The 22,766-nt window shown below is 35.5% G+C and overlaps 1 protein-coding gene and 2 long non-coding RNA genes across 15 annotated transcripts; all 3 read left to right on the forward strand.

Moving 5' to 3' along the window:
* Positions 1 to 622: 622 nt before the first annotated feature.
* On the forward strand, positions 623 to 15,410 carry LOC141606265 (chitinase 1-like). Of its 9 annotated transcripts, none has more exons than XM_074425323.1 (11): positions 623 to 968; positions 4,077 to 4,172; positions 4,267 to 4,455; positions 5,538 to 5,657; positions 5,751 to 5,834; positions 6,529 to 6,619; positions 7,093 to 7,201; positions 7,327 to 7,374; positions 7,942 to 8,015; positions 9,066 to 9,151; positions 15,276 to 15,410. In XM_074425323.1, the coding sequence occupies exons 1-4, from the start codon at positions 698 to 700 to the stop codon at positions 5,582 to 5,584; spliced, it is 603 nt and encodes a 200-aa protein (XP_074281424.1). In that variant the 5' UTR covers positions 623 to 697; the 3' UTR covers positions 5,585 to 5,657; positions 5,751 to 5,834; positions 6,529 to 6,619; positions 7,093 to 7,201; positions 7,327 to 7,374; positions 7,942 to 8,015; positions 9,066 to 9,151; positions 15,276 to 15,410. The 9 variants fall into 9 exon arrangements, with proteins under 9 accessions (XP_074281424.1, XP_074281426.1, XP_074281423.1 ...); XM_074425325.1 differs by lacking the exon at positions 7,327 to 7,374 and adding an exon at positions 14,529 to 14,730; XM_074425322.1 differs by lacking the exon at positions 7,327 to 7,374 and having other exon boundaries at positions 7,906 to 8,015.
* A 175-nt stretch (positions 15,411 to 15,585) lies between these two features.
* LOC141606269 (uncharacterized) lies at positions 15,586 to 16,076 on the forward strand. Its single transcript, XR_012526635.1, has 3 exons — positions 15,586 to 15,740; positions 15,858 to 15,953; positions 16,054 to 16,076. It is a non-coding gene; the product is annotated as an uncharacterized LOC141606269 (long non-coding RNA).
* Positions 16,077 to 16,113: 37 nt separating this feature from the next.
* On the forward strand, positions 16,114 to 20,558 carry LOC141606268 (uncharacterized). Of its 5 annotated transcripts, none has more exons than XR_012526633.1 (9): positions 16,114 to 16,177; positions 16,904 to 17,155; positions 17,253 to 18,021; positions 18,139 to 18,340; positions 18,886 to 19,082; positions 19,193 to 19,356; positions 19,474 to 19,569; positions 19,671 to 19,794; positions 20,522 to 20,558. It is a non-coding gene; the product is annotated as an uncharacterized LOC141606268 (long non-coding RNA). The 5 variants fall into 5 exon arrangements; XR_012526634.1 differs by having other exon boundaries at positions 17,253 to 18,007; XR_012526631.1 differs by lacking the exon at positions 17,253 to 18,021 and having other exon boundaries at positions 16,154 to 16,177.
* The last annotated feature ends 2,208 nt before the right edge of the window (positions 20,559 to 22,766 follow it).

A 22,766-nucleotide genomic window follows, 5' to 3' on the forward strand; every position in this document is an offset into this window, starting at 1 on the left:
TATAATATCTTCATAAAGTTATACTTTTTTTAAATCAAACTCTATACAATAATCTTTTAATTAATAAATTAAAATTGGTATACACGCATAAGTTATAAATTATTAAATCTTTCATTTGGTGCTACAAAGTATCAAAGAATTAGAATAATTGAATACATATTACTCCGTATAAAACAAAATTATAAATTGTTGTTATAACTAGCTTAATTAATAAAAAAAACCTTTACTGACATTACTCAATTTTCCTTATTGCCGATATGCTAGCTAATAGAGAAGTCGATTCCAGTGCTCTTCCCGGCCCACTCATTTACACACCCCTTTTTCTGCTTTACGTTCTGTTCTTAGGGAAGACATTTTTAGGGTACCCATCCCCCGTGTAATAGCTACTAGTTAATCTTCGGAGCTTTACCCCTCTTTCGTACCTAAAAAAAAAAAGTTGATTTTTCAATCCTTATTACAATGACCAAGTCATATTTGTAATGTATGTGTAGACCACCCTACACGACACTCTTGCACACCAAATTCCACAGTCTATTTCCAAGTCAAATATATCAACACAAAGATCACGGTACATATCAATTATCGTACAACATACGTTGATTTTCCTCCACATAATTCTTGTATAAATACCTCCCTAACTTACCCAACATTTTCTCATCAAACCAAACTAAAAATAACACAAAACATAAAATTAATAATGAAGAGCATAACATTAGTAGCAATAATAATCCTCTCCATTTCACTACTCCCTAGCAATGACGCTGATGTGTCGAGTGTTGTGACCCAGTCGTTCTTTGATGGGATTATAGGCCAAGCCGCGGCGACTTGTGCAGGGAAAAACTTTTATACTAGAGATGCTTTTCTTAATGCTCTTGGTGGTTACCCTCAGTTTGGTACCTCCGGCGCTAATAATGATAATTTGAGGGAAATCGCTGCATTTTTTGCTAATGTTGCCCATGAGACTGGAGGTAACTTTCATTTTATGCATTAATCATGTTTGATTACATTTGTCTAATTTACGTATATACTTTTATTGATCATTTAGACAGTACATATACACCGGGTGTATCATCTCATCGTCAGGGGCGGAACCAGGATTTCTTATTTGGTGTAGCAGTACTAGAACTTGCAAACGGGTCGTTCACTTCGGTTTCGGATCGGGTTAAATTGGTTCGATTTAAAGACCTTAGTTTTGGTTTGATTTTGATCGGGTATATTTCTATTAGCCCCTTTAATCGGCTTGTGCTAATTTGAGTCGGATATATTTGGGGTCAGGTCAGTAACATATCAATCAAGACATAGATAGACATTTTTTATCAATCAATTAACAATACTTAATCGGCTTGTACTATTTTGAGTCGGGTACATTTGGAGTACTTCGTATCATTTAGAACACTACAGCAATGAGCATAGTACATATAATAATGTGAAAATTAAAAAAAAAAAATAGAGATGTTGCCTGTGTTATACTCCTTCCAATTTCTTATTATCTTCCCTCTTTCCTTTTTCAAACAAGTTTGATTATCTTCCCTCTTTCCTTTTTTGGTAAATTTTATTCATTTTTGGTAAGTTTTTTTGGTGTTGACCAGGAGTATCCCCTACCGACAGTTGGGGCAATCTCCTTCGGGGTACTGAAGGCAATTTAATGGGTTGACCCCTCCCAAGTTTGACTTTTTCATTCGCAAGAGTCAGGAATCGAACCCCTGACCACTTGTTTAAGAAATGAGAGCCCTTACCACTCACACCAGCCAACTTTGGTAATTTTTTTCAAGTTTGGTGTAGTAAATGCTACACCATGGGAGTGCGTGGGTCCGCCCCTGGTCATCGTACACCGTACCAGTAAGAATATTTGAATTGTCTAAATTCTCCATAAATAAAAGAACATAATCTTACTAAAATAAAAATTAAGGCATTTTATTGGTTAGGGTGTACGATATTCTTGTACACCCGGTAAACCCTAGAATTTTTCTATTCAAAAACGCATATAGTTAAAATAATTCTTCTATTTATATGCAGTTGCCCTATTAATAAGGGAAAATAGGCACTTATAATTTGTCGATATGATTTAGTATCGCCTTATTATTTTCCTTCAAACTAAATATCGCTAGTACAAAATAATTACGGAGTATGTTACAGTCTACTCTATGTAAATATGTAATCCACCCAGCTGGCCATTTGACGACTTTTCCATACTCTTTAAAAAATCAAAAGAGTAGTTACTGTAGCTGTAACAGTAGACCTGGCAAACAGATCAGGTCGTGTCGTGTTCGTGTCCGTGTCAACTTTAAACGGGTCATCACTACTCCAACCCTAACCCAACCCAATTACATAAATGGGTCATTTGTCTCAACCCTAACCCAACCCATTTAATTTTTCTATAACCCAACCCGACTTGTTTAACCCATTTATCTTGTAACAGGTCATTTTTAACCCATTTAACCCGTTTAACCCAATAAAATAATAAAGAAGTTAAGGTTTATAGTCTTATTATCTCAAAAATGATTAATAAGAATGACTATTTTTAAGTTGATTGGTAACATTATTGATTGAACCCAGGTATATTATGACATTTTTAAATAAATGGGTTATTCGTGTTGGGTTCGTGTCAAAAGAGTTCAACCCTAACCCGACCCATTTAAGTTTCGTGTTGTGTCCGTGTCAACCCAGTTACTTAAATGGGTCACAAACTCTCAACCCTAACCCGCTAATTTCGTGTCGGGTTCGTGTCGTGTTTTCGGGTCGTGTAAATTATTGCCACCTCTAGTAACAGTACTTCTATGATATTCTGCCCATTCTGCCCCTTCCTTTCATTCTTATTATTTCCCTGCCATTTTTTCCTGATCATCAACTACAAGTCTACAACACGCTTCAGCCATTACAGCAACATTCTCATCTCCACTCCTCATTCTCCCTCTTTTCCTCTCCCACACTCATATCCCCTTTAATAATTACACATTTTCTGCTCCTCATTCCCCGTTTCTATATCACTCATGTGCTGTGTTCCTTTCCAATTTCCCATGTCCTCTACTTTATACGGATCTTTCCTCTTCCTCTTCGACAAAGCAATTCACTTATCAAATTGACAATAATGGCGATCACAAATTGAATCCGTCTGATACGAAGAGTACTTAGTAAGTTGCCCTGTTCATTCTTGTGATTTTCTTCTTATATATATGTTAACTATCATTGATTGCGAGTTAAATTAAATAATTTAGAGTTTAAATTGATTGCATGCAATAATTTGGGGCTTTCTTTAGGTTTAAATTGATTGAATGCAATAATTTCGAACAATTTTAATTCCTGGGTTATTTTGGTTCTTTGGATCTTTGGTATGTGTTAAGATAGATAGAATGACGAATCATATTCATCTTAATCGTCAATATGATATCAGTTATAAACTTACAGGAGCCGTGTTTTTTTTTGTTTTTTTGTCTTTATGTTTACTTTTTAAATTATTCGTTATACATGCTGTAGACGTTAGTGCTAATTCGTTATCGGTTGTCGCGAATCAAGTGAGACGGTCTGGGTGGATTTTTTGACGCTTTTCTCCCTCTTTTTTTTTTTTTTTTTTTTTTATCAGATCTTTAGGGTGTTTGGATTGAGAGATTTGGAGGGAAAGTGAGGGGAGGGAATTGGAAGGATGGGAAATCCATTGTTTGGTTAGCAAAATGAAGGTAGAGGGATTTGGAGGGGAGGGAAAATGGATCTCTCCATTTCCCTCCTACAAGGCAAATTATTTCCCCACCATCATAGGCAAGATTTGGAGGGAAAATCATCTCCTCCATTCTCCCTCCCCTCCCCTTCCCTTCCTTTCTCTTCCCTCCTCCTCCCTCCCCATCTTTTCCCTCCTTTTTTGCTATCCAAACAAGGCCTTAGTGTTAAGATTGTTATCAATAGTCTTAAACATAAACTAGACAGAACGTGGAAATCTTAATGTTCTATTATTTCATGTTTGTACACTGGTAGAAATGGAGACTGTCAGCTTTTGCAGTTCATGTAAGGGGAATCGGAAGAGGGATATGGAGAGGCTAACTGAAGCCTTTGGTTACTCTTTGTTTTTGCTTACTCCCAAGCAGGCTTGAATGTCGGGATGGCTGGTGTGATTCTTTATGAATTACAAGAGAGTACTTCAGTAGTGTCTAAAGAAGCAAATGATGGACTGCATGAAGTTGGTATGTTATTGTCGGACCTGTCGTTTGAAGACGATAATTCAGTTTTCCTTGGTTTTGTTAATGTTGCATATATTTTATCCACGAACATTTTCAGGGGTTGCTGGAGAAGAATGTGTGAGATCAACATTGTTCCAAGATGAATCTTTACGAACTGCGTCAAGTAGATTATTAGGGAGTGTCAATGTGAAAGACATTGATACACATAAGGACATTGGAGCATTCCTATTTCAAATGCTTGGGGATGGGTTTCAACTTGACATGGAAATTATCAATGAAGTTCTCGGTGAGTTGCCTTCACTATGGAGCCACATTGTTATTCGCATGTTACTGTTGCTGAACTTCGATTACAGTGTATCTTGCATTCTTGCTTCATATGTTTATCTTTGTAATTAGGGTGATAGTTGAATACGCTCTCTCTCCCATTTATATACTCCCTATTTGACTTTGTGGTCCGTAATGTCTATTCCAACCGATATTTTCTCAGAGCACACAATAGCTACAACTTTCATAAACCTATATCTGAAAAGTTTGGCTGCATCAACTATGACAAACTTTACATTTTGTCGTGGCAAATATCCGGAGAAACATCGATCGACAACCAAAGTCAAATAGGGATGATAAATTGGGATGGATGCAGTATATGTCATATTAGCGAATTTTACTACGGCTTTTTTTCACAACACTGCACAACCATCATAAAATGTTCTTTAACTTTCCGTAGAAATCTCTCTTTGTTGCAGTGCTGTCTATAAACCATTGTGTATCTTGGGAAGCACATTTTTCTTTTTGTAGATTTAGGATGCCAAATGTACGCTTACAGAAGTTAATTCTTTATTTACATTTTAAAGTCGGGACACTTGGGAATTATAGGAGCCTCGATCCTCCTTCAAAGAAAACGAATTTAGTTAAAGCAAAATTTGATTGCATTCTCAGTCAAGGTGTCATCTTTAAGTTGAAATGAGTTTCTCTGTGATGTACTATATGGACCGACTAATGCTATAGTTTGAGATACATTCAAGATAATACACATTCTTTACATCTTGAGCCAAAGAATTAGTAGAGATTTGTAGTACAAACTTATGTTTTAAACAGGCTTTCCTTATTAAGCATATGACTTTGAGAATAACTTGGTAGCTTTTCCCATCCGTTTATCGTTTTTATAGTTTCTGAGAATTCTAAGGTTATGAATCTCACGTAAGAAAGTTTCAGTAATTTTTTTTTCTATAGAACTGCCATTGCCGCGGTTTGAGTTTTTTATTTGTATGTTGCTGGACTTAACTCAAAGTAGGAATGTGCTCATTGCTGTTTCATTTTTCTATATGATATATAATAGTATATAACGCAGAATGTGCGCTAAACTTGTAGGCACCTTTGGATATGATCTGGAGAAGATAGGGTTTACATTTATTTGAAGGTCGAAGATATTGCTTTGAATTCTAACTTTCTTTGATATTTTAACCCGTGGGATAATGGCTTTTTTACAAGGTGGATTGATTCGAGGTCCTTGTTTATCTTGCGTGACTTTGAACTTATAATCTGTTTCTGATTTGATGTTCCATTCAATTTTCTTAAAAATAGAGTATGGAAACACTTGTTGATATATCAGCTTCGACCCTAGAGAAAAGTGATGATGTTATTTGCAGCTCTGCCTCTATTGAAAGCGTAAGTTCCAGCCTCTAAAAAAACATTGCTAATAATTAAATCACCAAGAAGTAGAAGTGTAGAACAAAACGAGAAAACAATAATGTTTCAAATGGTGATTACAGTGTCGGGGTTTGAAAATGAATTTACAAGAAGCACTTGGGAATTATGTTTCGAAGAATGAGAATTGGTATAAAGGTTATTTTTGGAGATATGATGTCAGAAAAGTTTAGTTGTGGATTGAGTTTAATTTTAAGCTAATTGTATGGTTAAAGTTGTGAAGCAATTTGATTAATTTAATGTTTATTCAACTTTTGTGTTATTTTGGAGTATATATGGCTGGCAGCTTATATCTTTTACTTCTAACTTTAATTATGGCAATTTTTAAGTTTAAGTAGATTCACAAATCAAACAGTCATCCAGATTCATGTGGCGATTTTTATGACTTGATCGTTTCTATCTTTTGTAGAATTATGCTCTTTCTGCCTATGGTTCTGAATTCACTATAGGTTATGGGCGGTCAGTCCTTAAGAGAGCCATCAGCTACTAAAATGTTAAATCCCAGCAATTGCAACATTATATTTTCCTTTCTGATTGGGAAACTTTGGCCTGAAACCCCAGCTATTCCAGCATTAGATTTTCCTTTTTTTGAGTCGGTTGTGCATTTCTGCAGACTTTGACGTTGGCTTAAGATTTTCTCTCTTTTTTTCGATAGTTTTGTAGGTAGATTCAAAGTACATGTGTCCGCTTCTGGAGAAAGACTATATGAGGGACTACACTGATTCTCAAACAACATTGCTAGCAAGGTATTTTTTTTCTTCGGTTTGAAAACCCATTTCTGCAACTGACGTTAAACTAACAAATATTTAGATAGTCAGTTAGTGAATAAGGTGCAACTACAATGCCTTAGTTTTAGAAGGTGTGAGGCGCTCCACAGGCAAAAAGGTGGACGAGGTGCAACCGCAATGCCTCATGTACACAAGTTGCACTATGTATATTTACTGACAATATTTTTCTAAAGAAAATTTGTGCAATAATAACGTTGTTTTAGGACTGTACAATCATATTGTGGACTTAATCAGGAAATTTGTGGATGAATACCATGGTCTATAACTGTAACATCATATTGTGGGCCTAATCATATGGTTTATTGTTACTATCATGACCCAATTTTCTCCTTTTAAAGATTTGATGTCCTCTGGCCAGTACTAAGTTCACTGCTAGCTACTTAACTGATATGTGCACAATTTCTCATAGTTTACGTTAATCTTTGGTGAAGGTCAACTAGCGAGTACTACGGAGAATCACTTGCAAATATTCAACACTGAGACAACAACAACTGTGAAGTCACGCCATAGGCTATTGATATTGCACCTCGTTCAGCTCAGGTACGTCCATGGGCGTTTTCAGTGGGGAGAAGGTTGGGGTTCAATCCCTATGTTTTAACAATTTTTCCTTAGCATTTTAGTTCTTTATTTATTTATAATCGACTTTTACTTCAAATTTAATGTAGTTTGTAAATGTGAATCTCCCATTACGAGCATCCTAAGACCACCCCTGGGTACGTCTGAGAATTTTTGCAAATTTTTTGTTTTCACATTTGAAACGTTAATGTTTTCCCGTTTTGTTCTACACTTCTACTTCTTGGTGGTTTATTAGCAAGGTTTTTTCTGAAAAAGCAAGGACGGTATAGATTGCCTCCTTTCCTAACATAATTTGCCTCTTTATGTGAATTTAAAGTTCTCCCAGTCTAATGATAATTAATATCAGCCTAATATGAGCGATATTTACAGTAGTAGAAAGAGTGGTGCTAGAGACTGGAGTAATGTTGAGGGCGATCGTGTTGCACATGAGAAAAGTAGTATTGGCAACTCAAATTATTCATAAGAAAGTGCAGCTTACTAAGAATTCGGGTTTGTCAACCGAAATCAATGAAATATCCAGTAAAGTCCTCTTTTGCATTAGAACTTTCTTATATACATGGATAATGAAATCATGTGTAGCCTCACACAACAACCTGCATAAGATTACAAAAGACTTTATGATGTGAACAATGTCGTACTTTTATGTTTTTCACTTATTTATAATTCAGACGCCAACTTAAACAATTATTCACGTGCAAATATAGAGGCTTGTGCAAATGCCATTCTGGTATGTCGAGTGATGCGTTCCAAGGTTGTCGTAATGAGCCCTCGGTTGCAGGTATGAAGAGGTTTTTGGCCTTCCTTTTTATTTTGGTTGATCATTTTTCCTTTCAATGTGTGCTATTGTTGTTGTGTAAGGTGTAAGACATAGTTTAAACTGGTTTTGAAGTAGGGCACATCGAAAGGTTACATCATTGTACGAAATGAGTATAGTTTAAAGTGGTTATGAAGGAGGGGACATGCCGGAGTTCTGACTAAACTATACATGAGTTTATCTGAAAAAATATATTACTTTTTCTGAAAATATACATACTTGATAATAAATGTTGGAGACCTGACTAAATTATACATTATTTTATCATTAGATACAAACTAGATAATATGAAGAGATGAAGCCATTACATCTTTTATCTCAAAGATTAGACAAAAATACATTTCTGCTGGTGTATGTGGAATTGTGGAGTAGCTATTATTGTGTAGATCAAGGGTTGTATGGTCTTCCTGACTTAAAAAGAGGTGAACAATGAACATGCCATTCTATCTGGTTTTAGTTGGAGTCGTCTTAACATGAGTTACGTAGTTTAGGCAAGAAATTGCTATCTTAAAATGTTGACTTACATTGATTAAAGCAGTAGTAGTATAAGGGGTCTCAATTTTGGCTTACATCAAGCCAAATGGTGAACTATAATTTTTAAATAATCGTATATTTTGGAGATTGGATTTGCTTTTAGCTGTTATTACTGTTAGTTGCTGACCTAGGAGAGGACTTCATTGAAAACTATTCATTGATTATCGTAGTTTTGTTTTTGTTTGATTGGTGTTTTGTCATTGATAAACCACACAGAAAATAAATCAACAATAGCTAATTTAATTTTGTTTGGTTGATAAACTATACGGAAAAATGAAGGTGGAGTTAGGGGCGGTAGAGGTCCAAGGGTTTGCATAGTCAGCATAGACACTTGTGCTTATCAGTATCCAAGTTTGAACATTATTAAACATAGATAGAAACATAGATAGATATCTTGACGCTTTTTTTAGGCTGTCGTTGTTACATGATTTCAGGCATATTAATTTTGAGTCCACTGATTATCTATTGTTCATTGTTCAGGTGACGTTTAACATAAAAGAGAAGAACTCGAGATGAGTATTGGTTGGTGGCACAATATTACACAAATAACTTTGGGAGTGTTTTAGGTAAACAACTACTTCAGTACTCCTTCCGATTTTCTTCTATCTTCCCAATTTCCAAATCCTTCCTCACATAATGGAACATATAAAGAAAATGCCTCCTTTTGGAGGTGAAGAAAAAAATCAGGGTTGAGTGTTCATTGCACCTACTTCTGGTAGGTATTGTGTACGTTGAGTTATTTTTTTTGTTACTCTTAAGTAATTGAGTTTTATGTGCCAATGCGAGTTTTTAATAACTGTCAAGAGAGGGATTTAATAGTTGAAATCTAGAGGGAGGGAGAGGCGTAGAAGCAGGTGTAGTCTCTACTTGCTTTTGTCGAGATTGAGAGGGAGGAAGGCAGAGAGAGATGGGTCGAAGGGTGGGAGGAAGGCAGACAACGTTAGGCTTAACTCCTGACCTACTTGCTTGTCATTCTGAACAGTTAGTTATTGATAATTAAGCTACTATACATATTAGATGGGCTTATGTTTTGGCTTTTTAATCAATTTCAAGATGGCAATGTTCGAGTTATTAAACAGTATTGACTCTTCCTGTGTCCGGTGTGCTGAAATATGCAATGGCTGATCTTTGTTAGTATTTTGTTCAGTTAATGATTATTGTTATTTTTGACACTCATACCTAGGAAGTATCTGGAAATGATTTGCCTTTGTTTATCTAGAGCGCGAATATTTTTACAACCTCAGACTCTTTAGTTAACTTGCTACACTTTTTCTGAATTGGGTGACTGTTGTATTTGCCGTGAAAATTTACTCACTGACTTGATAAGTACAGCTTGTGTATTGGGCTATGAGTAGATGGAGCCTTCAGTCCAATACTCCTTGTCAGGTTGTTTGCATGAGAAATGATAGCAACATGGTTATGAATACTCTTCAGTCAACAATGTTTTCGGAGTGGTTGTCGTCCCTAAAGCTAACATGAAAATGTCGCTATTGTTTTCATGTTATGTGGGTTATGTGTATCTGTGAAGGTTAATATAGTTTAGCACATAGAACTGAACATTCATGTTACTCAAATATATGAGATGAATTTCAGTGAGGTCTTATGTCCCTCATCTTTTTCCAAATCAAATTGAAATGATAGAAACATGGTTATGAATACCACCTTGCGCATATGCGTCATGTCGTAGGCTCTTAACTACTGTTTCTTTGGAGTTGGTCGTTTTACTCCATAAATTTCAGTTATACCTTATATTACTCTTGGCTTTATTTACGAAGACTGATAATTAAGTCATCTGTGTGAGTTAAGGGATACTTGAGGTATTAATTTTGTCATAATATGCTTTAAGCTGTTGGAATTGACCTGTTCAGACACCAAGAGTTTAGGGACATTCTTGATAGGTTTCTTGGGTGTGAATATTACATTCTTTATCTACTAGATAACATTAATTTATTTGCATGACGGTCTCACACTATGAGACTAACCCTTTACATGAAAAATACTCATTTATTAATAGCGATGGTAGAATGGTTTTCTTTCATAAAAGGATTGTCATACATGTGAGACCATGTGTGACTGGGTAAAACTTTAGGATAGTATCAATAAACAAAATTAAATTGGGTTTAGCTTTATTTTATCTAGAAAATGGTTTCATAAAAGGCACCACACTACGGTGTTACAGTAGGTGTTTGGTTTGTTTGGAGGAAATTGGGTTTGTATTTACCTTATTTCACTAATCGGCTCCCAAAGTTCATGCTTTGAAATTATAAAAAAACACTTCTGAGTGTGTGGGATCGTCACTCACCAGTACATGCTCTAGGAGCGCTTTTTAGCCGATAAATGATTCAATTAATCTTCTACTCTCTCAATAAACAGTCTCATATTAATATATTAGGAGACCAAAGTATTTGACCAACGCATCATGACCACTGTATTATGTTGATTAATTTCTCATATATGATTTTAAATCCATTGTCTACATTTAATACTCATTTCTTGTAAGAGAACTATTTGTGTTTACATTAAAACTAATGTATACATTACCATGGCACCAAACTATGTGGTTATTCAAACAATAATTATTCTTTTAGCTTATCGGTTGATGAGTATCTCAAGGTTTTATAGTTGGATGGTTGGCCTAAATATATTAACACGAGACTTCTATTCGAGATATGTGAAATAGATCACGAATGTCAAATAGACCACATATTAGCTAGGTTGAATAAATGGGCATGTCACATGTGACACCCTCATATTTAGCGTAAAATAAACACGTAAAATTTTACAGAAAAACTGACAGGATATGTTTGTAATTGGTTCAACCAGATAAAACCTGTAATTTTAAAAACTTTTTTTAAACCAACCACAAACACTTCCAAATGAAGAGTGCCAAAACCTGCAAATACTAACACACTAATTTACATAACATGCTAAAGTCGCGAGAATAAAGTGATACAAACCCAAGTAAGAGAGGGAGACATATGTCCCTCTTAAAATATAAACACAACCAAATGTTTAAAGGTTTACTACAAGATAACCAAACTAAGTCCAAGGTTCTTTTGCTCACTAGCTCGTCTGTGACCCCATCTAATCATCATCAACCTGTCAATCGCATTTTATACAAACACGAAAGCCACAATTCAGTGAGGAGTAACTTCGAGTCCTCCCAGCCACGAAATGTCATTTTTAATGTAACATGTAAACATCACAAATAATCGAGTTAGCAAGTATTCTAACATATGAACACTAAACTGACCAAATTAAACTATCATGTGAAATATATAACAAGCAGTAATCCAAACTTTATCAATTGTAACCGGCTTGCATCTCACCTATTACAATTCATAAAATCACCATACAAGAAAGGACAATATATCAAAGACAGGCATAAGTTCTTAGTCCCGTCAATAGTCACTCTGTAACTCGAGTCTATACCACGAGGTAGGGAAGGTAATCGAACCGGTATCTTGGCTCAGAGGTTCTATCAAAACATGGCCAAGACACAACACAACCCTAGCCTAAAATCACAGCCAGACCTAGACATGCGGATACACACCACCGCACCCAAGACCCACAATTTTTCTAAAACAAAGTGAGTACCCTAAGGAGTCCACCAAAGGGTTGGCTAGTACTTAAGCTGACCACTTACTATCAAAATAAGTAACGAGGTCATGCCCTAACTTGGATATAATCCCACCAAGTCAGGAACACAGAGGCTATCAAGCAGTGAACATACACTCGTCAAAGACTATAATGGCCTATCTATGATGAAGGCCGAAATACTCACCTAGGACCTAAATAAAACCAATCTAGGTCCCAGCTTGAATACTTTAGCCCACACCACACAAGACAAGTAGGACACCCAATTAACCAAAAGAGGGGCAAAGAGTCCAAGCTTGACAATATTAAAGGTTTCAGGGAATCTAGGGCCGTTTCTACAACATAAGAAATCATTCAAATCAACCAACAACATATGTGAAATTAAAACATAATAAATGGCCTAAAACAAGAATAAGGCCAATTATCCAATTTACACAATAATTTCATCCAACCGAATTTTTACCCGCAACCCCACCGCGACAGTGCGGGTTCAATCGCGGCTGACCAATCACACAATTGACTGACATCGATTCAGTCAAAGGGACTAAGGCTCAGTTTTCGGCACAATCATCCAAACATTACAATTATCGCTATAAAATTCATTACAATTTCATATTATAACCTATCCTAACATGTGCCAACTACCAAAATAAGCATAACTTCACCATCAAAATTATATTTACTACTAACATTATTCATTTCATAAGACTACCCACATGTTACTTTTACTAAATATAACATTAATACGCCCGAAACGACGAACAACGCATGAAAAACCGCGAAGCAAGCAACGGGCCGACCCGGGCCAACCCCAAGGCAGCCGTGGGCCTGCCTGGGCCTGCTGGGCCTAGTGGGCCGCCACCCCAAACCCTCCATTTCTCCATTTTTGTTCAGTTTAACATTGTCTGAAGCATCAATTAGTCATTCCCAATTCATTTCCATACTAATATGTGAACTTAAACTAACAAAAGACATGAATTAGACATGAATTTAATCCATATTATCATATGAAGTAAACCACTCAAATAACATGCACAAAATCACACAAAAAGCAAAGAATGTGACATTAATTCGTCGAGTAACTCGAAATATGTTACCTTAAGCTAGAAAAAGGCAAAATAACCCTTGAGAAAACCCTAAAAACAGTAGCTACCCATCATCCTCTACTATATAGGAGTCCCCTATATCATCCTCATAATCTTCACCTATTAAAAACAACAAAAACACAACAATAATCACTAAAACCGAAATTATGCCCCAAAATCATCTTAAATCAACATAATGAAAACTGAAATTAAAACATACTAGGATGTAGATCTTGAAGAGAGGATTCCGAAATTATAAATTTTGCGAAAATCGGACTAGAAACGAAGAAGTTATGATGAAATTACGATTGTAAGATTATCTTATTTTTTTTTCTTGTGGATTTCGGTCAAGAGGCACAAAAGAAGAAAAAAGGAAGTTCTAGGAAGGAATGGGAAGGAGGAAGAGGAGGTGCCGTGGAAAGGGAAGAGGAAGAGCGGGAATTCGGCGGGATTTTATGAGTCGGTTTTGGCTCGTTTCGACAAAAATTAGAACCGATCGTCAAATGCAAATTCTGACATTGCCAAAATTCATAAACACGAGTTTACAAGAATATCGAGTACTCATATGACCCATTTCCAAAATCGTTTGCCCAATTTTCAAAAGAATTGCCATTTTTCCCGATATGCCCTTATTTCGAAATAAAAGGTTTTTAAATGGTTTAAACTATTTCTAAACATTTCGAAACTATCAAAATAAATACTTTACTTCAAAATATAATAGAATTATATTTCATTGAATTATTATTACTTCAAATACATTAATATTAAATTCAACTTGATTAATAAATTACTTTCGCAAAATAACAACGGTCCGAAATTACGGGGTGTTACATCACATATACTACAAACACTATTTTAGGTTTGGTCATAATATTATTTACGAAATATTATTATTTATTCAACTATTGGTTTATATATAACTTCTGATTTTGATTGATAATATAGTTTATGATCCCTATAAACAAAAAGAGTTTGGTTGATGGTGGTTAGGTTCGCCATGTGGTTAGGTGTTTATGTCTTGTATTACGGCAGTTGATGATAACGAGAGTGATGGTGAGGAAAAGTGTAATGGTGTAGTTTCTACTGATGGTATTCCGGTTAGATTATACGGCTTCACACCTCACCTGAAGGTATGTTTTTATAGGTAAGAATATTGTTATTCTACCCCAACTGTCATCCCACTTTCTCTAATTGCTGCCACCCTTCTAAACATTTCCAAAATTTCCTTATTTCAGCACACTGTTTTTATTTTATTTTTCAGAACAATTGGTGGAACTTCTGTGGATGGGAAACATAGATGGATGTCTGAAGATGACATATTTTGGTTAACTCAATCAAAGTCCCATTATTTATAAAAAAAAAAGAGTATTAATGTTATTTACTTGTCAACCTTACCCCTTCAACAGTCTTGAGTTTCACATGATGTTTCTGAGTTTGGCCTTCGATTTTCATATGAAATCAAGGTACTTTCTTTGTTAATATTATCACTGACTTTAACATCAATACATTAAAAATAAGGATTTTTGTCTTGTAAGGGTATACACATTTCTCTTACTGCTTTTTTCTGTACACATTGCCAGCCTCGGTCCTCTAACTTCAGCTTACACAGTTTGCGCCTTACTATAGTAGCCTGTATTCGGGATTGTGGTTGTTTGTGTTCCATGATAATGTTTTTGTCTTCTACGGAATTGGGTACCTCTGTCTATCCATTTCCCTTACTAAGTTAAACCTTCCATGTTCTCACATTTCCTTAATTAAGTTTTTCCTATTTCCTCTCCTCCGCTCAGTTTTTCCTACTAGCCATTCCCCATTACAGTGCTAATTTACCATATGACTTCTTTTATCTTACTCATTTCACGTTTATTTTTTATCTTCAATTACTTTTCACGGTTGATTCTTATAGTTAGGGATTTTACTCGACTGATTTTCCCGATTGATTCTTATAGTTGGGGATATTACTTTATTGCTTTTCTCGGTTAATTCTTATAGTTGAGGATTTTTTTTGTAGGTGATGGCAGTTGTTGGACAATATAATGGAGATTGGGCTAAAGTTCAGTGCCGCCAAACCAGCGGTGTGGATTGATCTAAAGTTCAAGGGGTGGATCGATGAGCACACATATACGGTTGCTAAGACTAAAACACGTGTCTTTGATTCTTTGTGAAACGGCTTAATATATAAAAGTTTTCGGGTCACAGGAATGGTTGGTGAGTTTCTTTCCTACTTCCGTATTTGCTCTATGGTAGACAAATCTCCATTGTAATCGAGCATTTAGAAAGCTTTCTAACGGGTTTTCAAAATTATTTTTATGAGCGGAGGTGAATTTGTCTCGTGACTTTATCATCCTAATCTTGTTAGGCCGGTTTGCTATTGCTTGGAAGACCAGCACCGACTTTTAGTGTATGAGTTCATGCCTAGCAGCCTAGAAGAAGCTTGGAGAACCATCTATTCAGCAGTATGCTTATTTTTTACCTTGTGAGTTAATTTGGGATAAAAGGCGTTATGAATTTGAAAACTCTACTTAAACACTATGATTGCAATTCTGTTGGAGGCTTATACTTTCAGCCCCTTTTGTGGCATGTTTGCATGGAGGTCTCTTTAGGCACTGCAAAGGGGCTTGCTTTCCTTCATGAAACAAAAGTCATGTACCGTGATTTCAAAACCTCCAATAACGTTCCCCTAGACTCGGTAAGGATTATCGAAGATTGAATTTTCTTATAGGTTCATACTTTTAGCTTTGAGGGACTGATTCACAGGTTGTTCTAACCTTATTCTTTTTTAACCACAGAGATACAATGCTATACTCTCCCGACTTGACCTGGCTAGAGACTTGCCAACCGGTGATAAAAGCCATGAATCAACTTGCTTCATGTGTATGTACGGATATGCGGCACCGCAGTATCTAGCTACAGGTATCTTGGATGCACATGCCTCATATCTTTCCGTTCATTTCCTTTTATCCCTTTCTTTATTTGATTCTATTGTTTAGATACTAGATTCTTTCCCTTGGATTTCGTGCATTGTCCAATAACAAGATAAGGATAAAATGATGTCATTGTACAAATCACTTCTCAATTAAAATATATAAATCTGTCTTCAACATGGTGTCCATCCTTATTTTCTTGTGTTTCAAGTGGACACATACAAATAGCAGGAAAATTTGTTATTAGCTTAACCTATACTTTCTGTGAAGCTTCTTATTATTCCCTGCAATGATACTCCTCTATCTCGTTTATGTCGTCGTCATTTAGCTCTATTAAACCATGTCAAATTTGACTATTGGTGCATCTTAGCTAGGCCTATATGAAGTAATGAGGCAAACACTGCAGGGATATAATAAATAACAATTAATCCAACATTATATTTTACTCTCTTGACTAAAAGAGAATATTTTTTGGTCTTAATTTAGACATTGTCTTATAGAAAACGGATACGCTTTCTGATGGATTTGAAGTAATATGGCCTGAATATACATGCAAAGTTTATGCTCTCTGATGAGAGACTTGAAACCCCAATTATTCCAACATTATATTTTACTTTCTTGATTTGCTGGCTGCACGCCTTTTATTGAGAATAAGCAATTATTTACTGCAATTTTCTTCATGGGTCATCTAAGAAGCCTTATTATGTTAACACAGGGTTAAGGTGGCATACAACCGAGTCCCCTATCCTCTTCAGTTCTCAAAGTGATATAGAAGATGATGGTGCTTCAGAGCTTTGTGTATGTATAAGGGTCTTTGCTGATAAAGTAGGTACATTGGCGAGGCAGCATGCTGAGCTTCTTGATCGACATTCAATGTACGAAGCTGCAAAGAAACAGCTTACAAAGGAATTCAAAGAGGAAGGAACTGGCTAAAACTTTATATGCAAATCATCAACTTAAAAAACAGGTATTTGACTATTGCTACTCTACATTGTGTTTAATTGTAGTCACACTTGAAGTTGCTGATGCTGGCACTCTTAGAACTTATTTGGGTACAAATTTAGGAAGAAAGAGGAAGGAGAAGTTCTAGGAAGGAATGGGAAGGAGGAAGAGGAGGTGCCGTGGAAAGGGAAGAGGAAGAGCGGGAATTCGGCGGGATTTTATGAGTCGGTTTTGGCTCGTTTCGACAAAAATTAGAACCGATCGTCAAATGCAAATTCCGACATTGCCAAAATTCATAAACACGAGTTTACAAGAAGATCGAGTACTCATATGACCCATTTCCAAAATCGTTTGCCCAATTTTCAAAAGAATTGCCATTTTTCCCGATATGCCCTTATTTCGAAATAAAAGGTTTTTAAATGGTTTAAACTATTTCTAAACATTTCGAAACTATCAAAATAAATACTTTACTTCAAAATATAATAGAATTATATTTCATTGAATTATTATTACTTCAAATACATTAATATTAAATTCAACTTGATTAATAAATTACTTTCGCAAAATCGGGGTGTTACATCACATATACTACAAACACTATTTTAGGTTTGGTCATAATATTATTTGCGAAATATTATTATTTATTCAACTATTGGTTTATATATAACTTTTGATTTTGATTGATAATATAGTTTATGATCCCTATAAACAAAAAGAGTTTGGTTGATGGTGGTTAGGTTCGCCATGTGGTTAGGTGTTTATGTCTTGTATTACGGCAGTTGATGATAACGAGAGTGATGGTGAGGAAAAGTGTAATGGTGTAGTTTCTACTGATGGTATTCCGGTTAGATTATACGGCTTCACACCTTACCTGAAGGTATGTTTTTATAGGTAAGAATATTGTTATTCTACCCCAACTGTCATCCCACTTTCTCTAATTGCTGCCACCCTTCTAAACATTTCCAAAATTTCCTTATTTCAGCACACTGTTTTTATTTTATTTTTCAGAACAATTGGTGGAACTTCTGTGGATGGGAAACATAGATGGATGTCTGAAGATGACATATTTTGGTTAACTCAATCAAAGTCCCATTATTTATGAAAAAAAAAGAGTATTAATGTTATTTACTTGTCAACCTTACCCCTTCAACAGTCTTGAGTTTCACATGATGTTTCTGAGTTTGGCCTTCGATTTTCATATGAAATCAAGGTACTTTCTTTGTTAATATTATCACTGACTTTAACATCAATACATTAAAAATAAGGATTTTTGTCTTGTAAGGGTATACACATTTCTCTTACTGCTTTTTTTCACACACATTGCCGACCTCGGTCCTCTAACTTCAGCTTACACAGTTTGCGCCTTACTATAGTAGCCTGTATTCGGGGTTGTGGTTGTTTGTGTTCCATGATAATGTTTTTGTCTTCTACGGAATTGGGTACCTCTGTCTATCCATTTCCCTTACTAAGTTAAACCTTCCATGTTCTCACATTTCCTTAATTAAGTTTTCCCTATTTCCTCTCCTCCGCTCAGTTTTTCCTACTAGCCATTCCCCATTACAGTGCTAATTTACCATATGACTTCTTTTATCTTACTCATTTCACGTTTATTTTTTATCTTCAATTACTTTTCACGGTTGATTCTTATAGTTAGGGATTTTACTCGACTGATTTTCCCGATTGATTCTTATAGTTGGGGATATTACTTTATTGCTTTTCTCGGTTAATTCTTATAGTTGAGGATTTTTTTTGTAGGTGATGGCAGTTGTTGGACAATATAATGGAGATTGGGCTAAAGTTCAGTGCCGCCAAACCAGCGGTGTGGATTGATCTAAAGTTCAAGGGGTGGATCGATGAGCACACATATACGGTTGCTAAGACTAAAACACGTGTGCTGATTGCTGTGAAACGGCTTAATATATAAAAGTTTTCAGGGTCACAGGGAATGGTTGGTGAGTTTCTTTCCTACTTCCGTATTTGCTCTATGGTAGACAAATCTCCATTGTAATCAGTAGCAGATTTAGAAAGCTTTCTAACGGGTTTTCAAAATTATTTTTATGAGGCGGAGGTGAATTTGTCTCGGCAGCTTTATCATCCTAATCTTGTTAGGCCGGTTTGCTATTGCTTGGAAGACCAGCACCGACTTTTAGTGTATGAGTTCATGCCTAGCAGCCTAGAAGAAGCTTGGAGAACCATCTATTCAGCAGTATGCTTATTTTTTACCTTGTGAGTTAATTTGGGATAAAAGGCGTTATGAATTTGAAAACTCTACTTAAACACTATGATTGCAATTCTGTTGGAGGCTTATACTTTCAGCCCCTTTTGTGGCATGTTTGCATGGAGGTCTCTTTAGGCACTGCAAAGGGGCTTGCTTTCCTTCATGAAACAAAAGTCATGTACCGTGATTTCAAAACCTCCAATAACGTTCCCCTAGACTCGGTAAGGATTATCGAAGATTGAATTTTCTTATAGGTTCATACTTTTAGCTTTGAGGGACTGATTCACAGGTTGTTCTAACCTTATTCTTTTTTTAACCACAGAGATACAATGCTATAATCTCCGACTTCAGCCTGGCTAGAGACTTGCCAACCGGTGATAAAAGCCATGAATCAACTTGCTTCATGTGTATGTACGGATATGCGGCACCAGAGTATCTAGCTACAGGTATCTTGGATGCACATGCCTCATATCTTTCCGTTCATTTCCTTTTATCCCTTTCTTTATTTGATTCTATTGTTTAGATACTAGATTCTTTCCCTTGGATTTCGTGCATTGTCCAATAACAAGATAAGGATAAAATGATGTCATTGTACAAATCACTTCTCAATTAAAATATATAAATCTGTCTTCAACATGGTGTCCATCCTTATTTTCTTGTGTTTCAAGTGGACACATACAAATAGCAGGAAAATTTGTTATTAGCTTAACCTATACTTTCTGTGAAGCTTCTTATTATTCCCTGCAATGATACTCCTCTATCTCGTTTATGTCGTCGTCATTTAGCTCTATTAAACCATGTCAAATTTGACTATTGGTGCATCTTAGCTAGGCCTATATGAAGTAATGAGGCAAACACTGCAGGGATATAATAAATAACAATTAATCCAACATTATATTTTACTCTCTTGACTAAAAGAGAATATTTTTTGGTCTTAATTTAGACATTGTCTTATAGAAAACGGATACGCTTTTCGATGGATTTGAAGTAATATGGCCTGAATATACATGCAAAGTTTATGCTCTCTGATGAGAGACTTGAAACCCCAATTATTCCAACATTATATTTTACTTTCTTGATTTCTTTGGTCGCACGCCTTTTATTGAGAATAAGCAATTATTTACTGCAATTTTCTTCATGGGTCATCTAAGAAGCCTTATTATGTTAACACAGGGTTAAGGTGGCATACAACCGAGTCCCCTATCCTCTTGATTCTCAAAGTGATATAGAAGATGATGGTGCTTGAGCTTTGTGTATGTATAAGGGTCTTTCTTTGATAAAGTAGGTACATTGGCAAGGCGAATCTTTGAGCTTCTTGATCGACATTCAATGTACGAAGGCCGCAAAAAAACAAACTTACAAAGGAATTCAAAGAGGAAGGAACTGGCTAAAACTTTATATGCAAATCATCAACTTAAAAAAGCAGTATTTGACTATTGCTACTCTACATTGTGTTTAATTGTAGTCACACTTGAAGTTGCTGATGCTGGCACTCTTAGAACTTATTTGGGTACAAATTTAGGAAGAAAGAGGAAGGAGAAGTTCTAGGAAGGAATGGGAAGGAGGAAGAGGAGGTGCCGTGGAAAGGGAAGAGGAAGAGCGGGAATTCGGCGGGATTTTATGAGTCGGTTTTGGCTCGTTTCGACAAAAATTAGAACCGATCGTCAAATGCAAATTCCGACATTGCCAAAATTCATAAACACGAGTTTACAAGAAGATCGAGTACTCATATGACCCATTTCCAAAATCGTTTGCCCAATTTTCAAAAGAATTGCCATTTTTCCCGATATGCCCTTATTTCGAAATAAAAGGTTTTTAAATGGTTTAAACTATTTCTAAACATTTCGAAACTATCAAAATAAATACTTTACTTCAAAATATAATAGAATTATATTTCATTGAATTATTATTACTTCAAATACATTAATATTAAATTCAACTTGATTAATAAATTACTTTCGCAAAATCGGGGTGTTACATCACATATACTACAAACACTATTTTAGGTTTGGTCATAATATTATTTGCGAAATATTATTATTTATTCAACTATTGGTTTATATATAACTTTTGATTTTGATTGATAATACTTCCTCCATTCAACTCCACTCTACCACTTTCCTTTTTCACGTTTGCCAACGCGTATTTTACGCGTTAAATATCGTTAACTACGTATTTGCAAAAATTATAAAAGTTAGATATTTTTAATGTACTAGTAAAGACGAATCAAACAAGATCCCACATGAATATATTTCCACTTACGTATCGAGAGAAAATCGAAATTGAATACACAATTGTGAATAGTGTACAAAAGTGAAATAGGTAGAGTGGAGTTGAATGGAGGAAGTATAGTTTATGATCCCTATAAACAAAAAGAGTTTGGTTGATGGTGGTTAGGTTCGCCATGTGGTTAGGTGTTTATGTCTTGTATTACGGCGGTTGATGATAACGAGTGATGGTGAGGAAAAGTGTAATGGTGTAGTTTCTCTTGATGGTATTCCGGTTAGATTATACGGCTTCACACCTTACCTGAAGGTATGTTTTTATAGGTAAGAATATTGTTATTCTACCCCAACTTTGTCATCCCACTTTCTCTAATTGTCGCCACCCTTCTAAACATTTCCAAAATTTCCTTATTTCAGCACACTGTTTTTATTTTATTTTTCAGAACAATTGGTGGAACTTCTGTGGATGGGAAACATAGATGGATGTCTGAAGATGACATATTTTGGTTAACTCAATCAAAGTCCCATTATTTATGAAAAAAAAAGAGTATTAATGTTATTTACTTGTCAACCTTACCCCTTCAACGAGTCTTGAGTTTCACATGATGTTTACGAGTTTGGCCTTCGATTTTCATATGAAATCAAGGTACTTTCTTTGTTAATATTATCAACGACTTTAACATCAATACATTAAAAATAAGGATTTTTGTCTTGTAAGGGTATACACATTTCTCTTACTGCTTTTTTCTGTACACATTGCCAGCCTCGGTCCTCTAACTTCAGCTTACACAGTTTGCGCCTTACTATAGTAGCCTGTATTCGGGGTTGTGGTTGTTTGTGTTCCATGATAATGTTTTTGTCTTCTACGGAATTGGGTACCTCTGTCTATCCATTTCCCTTACTAAGTTAAACCTTCCATGTTCTCACATTTCCTTAATTAAGTTTTTCCCATTTCCTCTCCTCCGCTCAGTTTTTCCTACTAGCCATTCCCCATTACAGTGCTAATTTACCATATGACTTCTTTTATCTTACTCATTTCACGTTTATTTTTTATCTTCAATTACTTTTCACGGTTGATTCTTATAGTTAGGGATTTTACTCGACTGATTTTCCCGATTGATTCTTATAGTTGGGGATATTACTTTATTGCTTTTCTCGGTTAATTCTTATAGTTGAGGATTTTTTTTGTAGGT

The sequence above is a fragment of the Silene latifolia genome, chromosome 10 (genome assembly GCF_048544455.1).
Source record: "Silene latifolia isolate original U9 population chromosome 10, ASM4854445v1, whole genome shotgun sequence".
Classification (NCBI taxonomy): Eukaryota; Viridiplantae; Streptophyta; class Magnoliopsida; order Caryophyllales; family Caryophyllaceae; genus Silene; species Silene latifolia.

Bases quoted from the DNA above. Each gene is read 5' to 3' on its own strand.
- LOC141606265 (XM_074425323.1), top strand. From the start codon at position 698: ATGAAGAGCATAACATTAGTAGCAATAATAATCCTCTCCATTTCACTA. The intron at 969-4,076 runs GTAACTTTCATT...ACTCCCAAGCAG, and splicing joins TGTTGCCCATGAGACTGGAG to GCTTGAATGTCGGGATGGCT. The intron at 4,456-5,537 runs GTGAGTTGCCTT...CTAAACTTGTAG, and splicing joins AATTATCAATGAAGTTCTCG to GCACCTTTGGATATGATCTG.